The sequence below is a fragment of the Syzygium oleosum genome, unplaced genomic scaffold (genome assembly GCF_021117445.2).
Source record: "Syzygium oleosum isolate NSW1041296 unplaced genomic scaffold, Sole_v2.1 Sole_v2.37, whole genome shotgun sequence".
Taxonomy (NCBI): Eukaryota; Viridiplantae; Streptophyta; class Magnoliopsida; order Myrtales; family Myrtaceae; genus Syzygium; species Syzygium oleosum.
The window spans coordinates 1,797,794-1,807,938 of record NW_026607521.1 but is presented as its reverse complement, the minus strand read 5'-3'; the positions used below and the strand labels follow the sequence as shown (position 1 = coordinate 1,807,938).

The 10,145-nt window shown below is 42.9% G+C and overlaps 1 protein-coding gene across 2 annotated transcripts; it reads right to left on the bottom strand.

Moving 5' to 3' along the window:
* Positions 1 to 5,662: 5,662 nt before the first annotated feature.
* LOC130135780 (G-type lectin S-receptor-like serine/threonine-protein kinase At1g61490) lies at positions 5,663 to 9,219 on the bottom strand. Of its 2 annotated transcripts, XM_056305533.1 has the most exons (8): positions 8,120 to 8,195; positions 7,651 to 8,018; positions 7,468 to 7,575; positions 7,146 to 7,357; positions 6,853 to 7,063; positions 6,519 to 6,756; positions 6,208 to 6,355; positions 5,663 to 6,136 (listed from the first exon to the last, which is right to left on the bottom strand). In XM_056305533.1, exons 1-8 carry the CDS (start codon positions 8,131 to 8,133, stop codon positions 5,834 to 5,836), a joined length of 1,602 nt encoding a protein of 533 aa, XP_056161508.1. In that variant the 5' UTR covers positions 8,134 to 8,195; the 3' UTR covers positions 5,663 to 5,833. The 2 variants fall into 2 exon arrangements, with proteins under 2 accessions (XP_056161508.1, XP_056161507.1); XM_056305532.1 differs by having other exon boundaries at positions 7,651 to 9,219.
* Positions 9,220 to 10,145: the final 926 nt, after the last annotated feature.

Below are 10,145 nucleotides of genomic sequence, written 5' to 3'. Positions count from 1 at the left end.
TGGTGGCGTGGACATGTGAATGTGCATTGAGTTCGTGTGCCGAGTGTGGGTGATCATGTGGTGTTCGTGTGATGAGAATGCGTGTTTGTGAAGTGTACATGAGATGTGAATTTGGTGCGTGGCTATGTATGTGTGAGGCGTGTATGTTTGGCCGTGCGTGTGCTGGTTGTGTGTAAGTGTGGTTTGAGTGGAACGAGGATATGGAAATGTGAGATTGGTTGGAAAGGATCCGTCCCGAGGCGTGTACGTTTACGCGGGACGATACCGTCCTCGACGAGGTGACGATGCCCTGGCCGACGAGGTGTCGATGCCTGACGTGGTCAGAAGATCGTTGGCCTGATGCGTTTTACGCGGGCGCGGTAGAAGGAAAGTGTGTGTAGGATTCCGTCCTGAGGCGTGTACGTTTACGCGGGACGATGCCGTCCCTGATGAGGTGACGATGCCCGGCCTGACGGGGTGACGATGCCTGACAAGGTCAGAAGACCGTTGGCCTGATGCGTTTTACGCGGGCGCGGTAGTGGTGGAAAGGTAGAAAATGAGTGGGATTTGGCAAGACAAGCGAGGGGATTGTGGAAAGTGACGCATGGTGTGAGTAGCGTGCGAGTGTGTTTGTATCGCGCGATGTGATGCTTAATTATGGGGTAGAAACTGCTAGGCACGGTATGGGACGTGCCCAAGTGGTTTCGTCTTATAATTGAGGCACGCGCGTCCGTGATTCCTTGCCGTGATGTGTTGGCCGTGTTATTGTCTAACGTGCAGAACGTGCGTGATGGATTCCGGTAGGGTCGCATGTGATTGTTAGTTTGGCCGATCGTTGTGTGTTATGTGTGTTTTCGTCTGGCGGTACGTGAGTGCCTACGTGGGGTTTGGGGTTGTACACTTATTGAGATTCGTCTCACGGTTGTATAACCGCCACTTTCAGACCCCCGGCCCTAAACCCGGGAAGTGCGCCTTTTCTTTTTGGAAGTTCGGGGAGCTGCTGTTGGTGCCCAGTGGAGCTGCAGGTGAGTTCTAGAGATTCAAGCCAGAGATTCAGAAGCAGACTGCAGGAGGGCGATCCTTAGGTTTTTCCTTAGGATTTTGGGGGTTGTGTAAATCGGGTTGACCCATAGGGAAGTTAAGTTAACCAGACCCTGATATTTTGTTAACGGTGATTTCGGATGCTAGTTTGTTAATTATGCCTGTAATATGATGTATGTATATTTGGTGTTGTATGAATATGTGGTTGCTGGATTGTTCTGTTGTTCTACCCCGTTGTCGTCATTATTTGTCCGGGGTTTTATTATTCGCTTCCGCATGTGACTCTGATGTTTGGGTTGGGTCGGCGACGTTCCTGGGACGTCGCATCATTTCGACCGGAGCAGGGGATGTCGCGAGCTCGATGGGGTTCGGGGCGTGACAACAGGTGAGAAAGTATCATCATAATCAATACCATATGTTTGAGTATATCCTTTGGCAACCAACCTAGCTTTCAATCGATCAAGGGTACCATCAGGGTGAATCTTAACAGTAAAAACCCAACGACAACCAACAGGTTGTTTCCCATTAGGTAAGGGAGTGAGTTGCCAAGTACGATTCTCAAGAAGTGCCTTCATTTCATCTTCCATGGCGTGCCGCCATCTAGGATGAGCAAGAGCTTCAGCAACACTGCTAGGCACAGAGATAGAGGACAAAGAAGAGACAAAGGTAGAAAAGGTAGGAAACAAACGATCATATGATATGAAATTGGACATGGGATGATGAGTACGAAGACAGGAAGAAAGATCAGAATAGTGAGCATAGCGATCCCTAGGACGACCAACACAAGATCTTGTACCTTTTCGAAGAGCAATGGGTTGATCAGGATCGGAGGATGGTGCGACAACTAGTGGAGGAACAGATGAATCACATGTTTGTGGGACCTATACCATCATGGTAGGAACTGCATTACGCTGATGACATGTGCGCTCAGCAAACTGAAATCCTGTTGATGGTGCTGGAGGTACAGAGAGTGGAGGAAGTGCAGGGAGGACACACTCACTACTCTCAGTAGCCACCACAGGTATAGATTTAGTATCATAATAAGCCTGATCCTCAAAGAAAGTTACATCAGTTGACACAAAAAGACGACGACGAGTAGGACTATAACATTTATAGCCCTTTTGAGTACGAGAATATCCTACAAAGACACATTTCTCGACATGAGAATCTAACTTATCTAAGCCAGGAGTAAGACGATGAACAAAGCAAACACAACCAAAGACACGCAAAGGTAACGCAAAGGGGGGATGATCCGGATGTAAGATAGAAAATGGTGTCTCCCCCTGAAGAACAGAAGTTGGAAGGCGATTAATTAAGTAACAAGCTGTAAGTACAGCATGACCGCAAAAATGTTTAGGGAGATGCATATGAAACATAAGACATCGAGCAACATCAAGGAGATGACGATTTTTGCGTTCGGCTACACCATTTTGTTGTGGAGTGTTTGAACATGATGTTTGATGAATAATACTATGAGAATCAAGGAAGGATTTAAAACCAGTAGTGGAGGCAAGATATTCTTTTGCATTATCTGATCGTAAAGTTTTAACATAGATATTATACTGATTCAATACTTCATAATAGAATAGGCAAAAGCAATGAAAAGTCTCAGTACGATCTTTTATTAAAAATAACCAAGTCATTCGGGAAAAATCATCCACGAATGTAATAAAGTATCTGAAACCAAAAGTATCAGAAATACGACACGGACCCCACACATCTGAGTGAACTAACTCAAATGGACTAGAAACACGACTCTGAAAGCGAGAAGGAAAAGATGCCCTATGATGTTTACCGAACTGACAAGCTTCACATTGAAATGAACTCACAGACACAGACTCTGGAAATAAACGTCGAAGAATGTTCGGTGGTGGATGACCAGCTCGACAATGCATGCGATACACATCAGATAATGTTCGCTTTCCAACTGCAGCAGCAACCATCTGTTTATCAAGATAGTACATGCCATTTGATTCATGTCCCCTACCAATCATCTGTCCAGTCCTCAGATCCTGAAAAACACAACGAGACGCGGAGAAGGTTACTGAACAATTCAGTTCCTTGGTCAATGAGCTAACAGAAATCAGGTTATATGGAGATTTGAGGTGTAAGACAGATGACAAAGAGAGAGAAGGACTTAATTAAGCAACTCCAGTACCATTAACATGAGATTGGGAACCATCGGCTAATGTAACAGAATTAGACACACTAGGAGATGTAGAATGAAAAGAAGACAGTAGCTTAGGGTTATCCATAATATGATGAGTAGCTCCAGAGTCTATGACCCAGGAGTCTGACAATGTAGACATTAAACAAGATGAACTACCTTGGGAAGTCTGTGCCAGAGTTGCAGTGGGAGCTGAAGAGCCTGTCACCTGTTGAGAGCGAACCCATGCATCATATTCAGCTCGCGACAATGTGATGGTGTCACATGTACCATGCACAGTAGGAGGTTCTGGTGATGCTAATGCTGGAGAATCAACATATGCAGCAACAGTAGGTCGGAGCTCAGGATGAAGATTGTAACAATAAGCCTCTGTATGGTCTATTCTCTGACAATGGGTGCAATAGCGAGAGCCACGACCACCAATACTACCATCACGACCACCACGACTACCATCACGACCACCACGACCAGCAATCATAGCAAAACCTCGTCCACGACCCCTATAACCGTGACCTCAGGTTCCACGTCCAATAGTGCCATGAGAAACCATAGCACTAGTCTCCAAAGCTGAGGTTGAAATCTTCTCAGTAGGCGTCGAACGAAGAGCCCGAGAGAAAACCTCATCTACTGTAGGAAGAGAGCTCTGAGAAGTAATTTGTTGACGTAATGAAGAATATTCAGGTCCCAAAGCCTTGAGAAATAGTATTACCCGAAGATCCTCTTGTCTTTTGGTAAGAGTGGCGGCATTGTCTGAAGCTGGAAGATAAGTGTCCAACTGTCTACATAAAGTCGTGAAACGAGCATAATATTCAGATAATGACTGATCTCTACGTTTAAGATCAAAGAGTGCCTCCCATGTATCACAAACTCGTGTCATGTTATTTTGTCCAGAATACAATAAGGCACATTTATCCCAAACCTCCTTAGCTGTGTTACATTGAATAAAATGAGGACTAATCTTCGAGTCCATACTATTCCATAACAATGTACGTATCAAGGCATCACCAGCAATCCAATCAGCAACCTTACTCTGATCTGATGGGGCTTCAGACGTAAGATAATCCAGTTGTTTGGTAGCAGTAAGGTAAACCTCAACAGCTTTAGACCAGGATGCATAATTGTTACCATCTAACTTGACTGAAGTCAATTGTAAATGTGGTAATCCAACAGAGGATGCAGCAGTAGCCATTAATAAGCTAAATATATGATTGAACCCACAAACAATGTCACAACAACTAAGACTTCAACTCCAATAACAGTCTCCAAAACACAATCAGCCAAACGTAATCACCAATATGAGGGTTCAATCGAATCACAACTAGTCATGACAATTCATGGAAAAATCATATAACCATCGAGTCAATGTTGAAGAGTAACCACTTTCATAAGAGAGGACTGAATATTCCGAGGTACTGTAGCTACTGGACTGTGGTCATCGCTGCATTGGATAATATAGCTCCTGTTCTGTTTTTTTTTTTTTTGGAAAAACCTAGCTACTGTTCACAGTAGCCGCACGACCAGAAACAGGGGCGCCTTCATCAGAACTTGAACACAATACTCGGTGGAGGAATGCCGACCGACCAATAACCCAATGCAATTGTAATTCTCCACGACCCACAAACACCACCGATTAAAAGACCAACCATTACCTAAAATTCACTTCAACACAATACCCATGAATCTCAAAAAGAGAGGAGGAAACCCTCTTAATTCCAAACTCTATCATTGCCGACAAGTTTCCTCAGTGCACCACAACATCCGACACCCACAACATCCAGCGGCATCCAGTGCAATACTTTAACAAAAGCGACTTCAGGTATTCATGTGTTGGCCAAAAGATTACAGACTTGGTGACAGATGGATCAGATTAATTCATGGGGAGACGAAGAATCCAGCAACCATAGTCAGTGATGGCGAGGCAGTGCAAGCAGAGACAACGAGTAGTGTCGCACGAGCAACGCGCGAGCAGAAGAAGAGCACGCGCGAGCGTGAGGTTCGCACAAGCAGAGCGCGAGGATCACGCGCACGAGGGGATCGCGCGCACGAGGGTCGCATGAAGGTGGAGCCCGCCGCGGTGGCGGCGGCGACGATGGCCGACTATTCCGGCGGCTAGACGACGGCGGCAAGTGGACTAGGGTTAAGAGCGAAGCTCTGATACCATATTTGAGAGGATAATAAATTGTTTCTAGTTTCTATTCAATGAAGGAATTACAATATATATGCTTAACATAACGTGAAACCCTCTGAACACAATATTACAATTCTACCCTCCTTATCATATTTCTAACAATACTGAAGCTGGAAATACTTTTGCTGTGCCAATACTAAGGATTCTTATTGGGAACTTTAGTCTAGCTTTAATAATGACGTCTTTCATCTGAAAAGCCATAACATAAAAATCTTCATAACGCAACTGTGATGAGACCTGAAGGTGATTACTTGTTATATCTCCTTCATAATACCAACAGTTCCGGCTATTCCAAGCCCCTGATTTACAGCCTAAAATCCATGTAAAAGTGGAGCAGTTCATTCAACCTTTTGCATAGAGCAGACTAAAGCCATTCTTGAATCGAATAAACACTAATGCCTTGGAAAATAACAACAAAATCATCTGCCGACAAAGGAAAATAAAAAATAAGAAAGCCATCATCTTCCTTCGAACATTGTATTAGTGACAGTGTTAACAGACCAGATGCTTTCTTGCTGCGATGGAATAGAACGATTTGGCATTTCAGTTTGGAAAGTGAATATAGGCTGTCTCGGCTGAGGGGGATCTGATTCACCACTTAGCATCAGAACCACATTGGTCATGTTTGGTCTATCCATGGTATGGTCCTGAACACAGAGAAGCCCGACGTGGATGCATCTTGTTACCTCCAATGGAAAGCTAACAGCAATTGCTTCATCCATTAGGTCCAATGCTTTGCCTTCACTCCATAATTGCCATGCCTACAAGAGAACACTGTCATACTATTGCAGGGAACTTACAATATCGATTAAGGTTGGAATTTGGCACTTACATAGGAAAGGAGATTGAGATATCCCTGGTCATACAGGGTCGTGTTCTTTCTGCCACTAATGATCTCCAGTAGCAACACTCCAAAGCTATAGACATCAGACCTCTCGGAAAATATCCCGCCCATGGCATACTCAGGAGACATATAGCCACTGCATTGAGTTGAACAGATTTTGTACTCTTTAATTGTATTGAAGGACAATGGGATGAAACATACATAAAGTGACAGAGTCATTGTGGTAAATCAATCATTTCTGTCTACTTCAAAAGATTGACTCAAAGGATTGATAATTCAAGTAGGACTAGAGAACTTACAGTGTTCCAACAATTTTGTGAGTGTTCACCAAAACTTGAGTGCCCTCGAACATCCGTGCCAGCCCAAAATCCGAAATTTTCGGGTTCATCTTTTCATCTAGGAGAATATTGCTCACTTTTAAGTCACGGTGTATGACCCTAAGACAAGAATCTCGATGGAGGTAGAGAAGTCCCCTTGCAATTCCCTCAATAATTTGGAATCGTTTGCCCCAGTCGAGTTCTGCCTTCTTTCTTGAATCTAACAAACATGACAAACAAGAACAATTTTCAAGTGTTAGTGCTATTTCGAAAATTACATTACCAAAAAATAGTTATTCGGAGAGAAAAAGCTAACCAAAAAGAAAGGTGTCCAAGCTTTTGTTTGGCAAGTACTCGTATACCAAAATCTTTTCATCTCCTTCAGTGCAGCAACCAATGAGTTTAACAAGATTTCGATGTTGGAGTTTCGATATTAGGACGATCTCATTCTTGAACTCTTGAACGCCTTGGGCCGAGCTACTAGAAAGTCTTTTCACAGCTACCTCTTTCCCATCATCCATCTTTCCCTGTTTCGCAATTCACATAGCTTTTAGACCTTGAATTATCTCTATATTTTCATTTAACGAATGTCCTGCAGAATGGTTTTACCTTATAAACAGTGCCAAACCCTCCTTGCCCGAGTTTACTTGTCGTGCTGAACTTGTTTGTAGCAAGTAGTATGCTATCAAAACTGAAAAGGGTCAATTCCAGTGCATCATCTTGCTTCAACTGCTCTTTCCATGCATTTCCTTGTAGCAGTTCACCTGGCTTTTCAGGTTTATCTACAGAGTCAAGGGGCCTTGAAGTTTTTCTGAAGTTTCCTGTGTTCATTATTGGTGAAGAATCAGCTTACTATCTTCATAGCGATGGAAGATTAAACAAAATAGAAGCACAATCCTCTGAAAACACTGATGTGGTTCTTTAATAGTACCTCTTTTCTTAGCTCTCCATTTGCAAAGACCAAAAACAAATACTGCAAAGAACATAATCCCGGCAACAGTACTCAGGCTGATGATAACTGCTTTCTGTGGCGATCCTCCTGAAAAGGGAAAGAGAGTTATGTAAAAGACGATTGATGTTGACTCAAACGCATCTCAATGAAACCATTTCTAACCTTTTTTTACATGTGCAACTCGAACAAATAGATCTTCTCCAGCTGTGGAAAATTCCTCAAGATCGATTAAGTCTTCTTTATTCCAAACCATACACCCGATGGTGCTGACATAAGAATAAGCCAAGCAAGAACAGTTGCTCAGGCACCAGCTTAAACATCCTTCTTGATCTCCAATGTCTGATAAATAGTCCTCAGAGTCAGGTAGTTTCATCCGGCTCATTTGCCAAAAGGCATCTTTCTTTACGATTGTTGAAGCCAATGTGCTTGTGTCTTTCTGGCAATTCAATTCTGTCTCCCTTACACATCCTCCGGTCCAGTTTCCACTCTTCCATTCTTCATTTGACTTTGGCACAAACCCATTTAAGCATCTGCAAATAGGCAAATTCATTGAGTTACAAACTCCAAAAGGACCACAAGTTCCATAAATCTCGCAAGTATTGTTCGGTGCTGCCTGATCTGTCAACCACACCTTAGCTCCATCATCCCACTCCATTATCTTCAGAGATCCTCCAGGCGAAACAAATATGTATACAAAGAACGAGCTCTTGTAATCGATAGAAAGGTAAGTGGTCCCCTTCTGAATATCTTGCTGGACATTGACCGCACTCGAGTACGATTGGTCCATGTTTTGTATGCCGATAAATTTCGATTTGTCCCATTGCCCGCCTCTCCAGTAAGGGGTTGAACCATTCCAAGTGAAAGTTTGAGGCGGCGTCTCCGATGTAATCCCAGTCAAGAAACTTCCAGGGGACGGATCACTGTCGCTTCTCCAGGAAATTAAATAGTGTTTCTGCCCAGTCCTGGCATTTACTCCCATCTTCATGCCCGGAAGAAGAGTGTCTGTCAGATCATCGAAGCTTCCCCATATTTCACTATAATTTGCATCTTGCAGTACAAAATTTCCACTATCTAATAGCGCTGCTGACGTATAATCAGACCGACCAGAGGCATTGGTAGACCAAACTATATTTTGTTGTCCATCCACGAGCTTCAAGTTCCCATCACTGCCTATCGTTAATTTCGCAGACTGATCCGTGTACATGAGCGGCAAATCCCTATTGGCCACCCACACGACTTTAGAAGGCGTGAAGTTCTTGTACCATATCCCAACATACTGATTTTCTGAGCCATTCGGCGTAAAGAACCCAAGCTCGAAGATGTGGCCAGAGGAGACAAGAGTTTGGTTCGGGAAGAGTGGCTCCGATGTCGTGATATTGTAAACCACGCCGCTGGCTATTTGACTTGCCTGAAGTAGGATGAAGAAGACCAAGCAAGAGCACCAACAAATCATAAGTGGCATAATAAGAATGACTGAACGACCCTAGCGAGTTCTGTGGGTCGGTTGATTCTGCAGTTTCTGGCCGGAACAAGAATTGATGAAGAAGATTTTCTGAGAGTCAACCCTTGGTGCTCTAGGTAGGACGTCTTTTAAGTCCTTTTACTGTGTTTGTTTAAAGTTCATTTCGTGCACAAACTAAGCAGAATCCTGGTCGCCGGTAACGCCTGTCTCAGATTACAACTGCATGCCCAAAATGACCCAAAAGATCAAGATTGACCTCACAATCATTTGAGTCAAAAGGGTGGCTAAAAAATCAATCTTTTCCAGAAGCATGTCTTCATTGACTGATTCAACGACGGATGGTTCCTCGCCACTCTTCAAATTTGACTTGGCCTCTACAGTTGAATCTTCTTCCTCCACAAAAAGAGCTGCATTACGCGTGAAGACCATGCAAGAAGAGAGGAACTTGGAATTCAAAGTTCAAGAAATTTGCTACAAAAAAAGGAAATCAACAGCTTCCAAGCTTTCGCTGATGCAACCATTAGCAGAAAGATGATTCGTTAATTTTCCGTCATTTTAGAAAGAAGTCTCATTGACATCAGAAATAAAGAGGCATAGATGCGAGGCAAAAATTATGCTTGGACGATAGTCAACGGTGGGTGAAGGAGCGCGAGATTCCGAAGCCGTCGATGGCGATGGAGGATACATGCGATTCGTAGATGTCGTGTAGAGGAAGGACTTCAAAATCGAGCAAATTTGGTAGGATTACTACTATTAAGTTGGAGAGAGAAGGTAAGAGAGAAGAGGTAAGTTGAGTTGATAATTGACTAAACTTTTAGGATCATTTTGTTTTATGGAAAATGAATGATTTGAAAAATATTTTTCTAAACTTGATCATTTGTACTGCTTATAAAAATGTATAAACGACAAATATTTTCATCATCCACGAAAATGTTTAAACTTATAGGTAATGAAAATATTTTTTATTGAATAATTATTTTAAGAAATGCAAACAATCATTTTTAGGAAAATATTTTCCAAAACACGAATTCTCTGCAAAACAAACGAACCTGTAAATTAAAGGGATTTGTAAGTCAATTAATAATAATACTGGTGTTTTGGTCAACGAAGGGGTGGAAGTAACCCCACCCTTGAACAAATTCCATAATTATTTAGGGATAAGTGTACTGAAAGTTCTAAAACTTATCAAGAAAGT

Excerpts from the sequence above, each read along its gene's own strand:
- LOC130135780 (XM_056305532.1), bottom strand. The coding sequence starts at position 8,950 with ATGCCACTTATGATTTGTTGGTGCTCTTGCTTGGTCTTCTTCATCCTA. Across the intron at positions 6,757-6,852 it reads CTTGGACACCTTTCTTTTTG|ATTCAAGAAAGAAGGCAGAA; the intron begins GTTAGCTTTTTC and ends CATGTTTGTTAG. Across the intron at positions 6,137-6,207 it reads ATCTCAATCTCCTTTCCTAT|GCATGGCAATTATGGAGTGA; the intron begins GTAAGTGCCAAA and ends GTTCTCTTGTAG.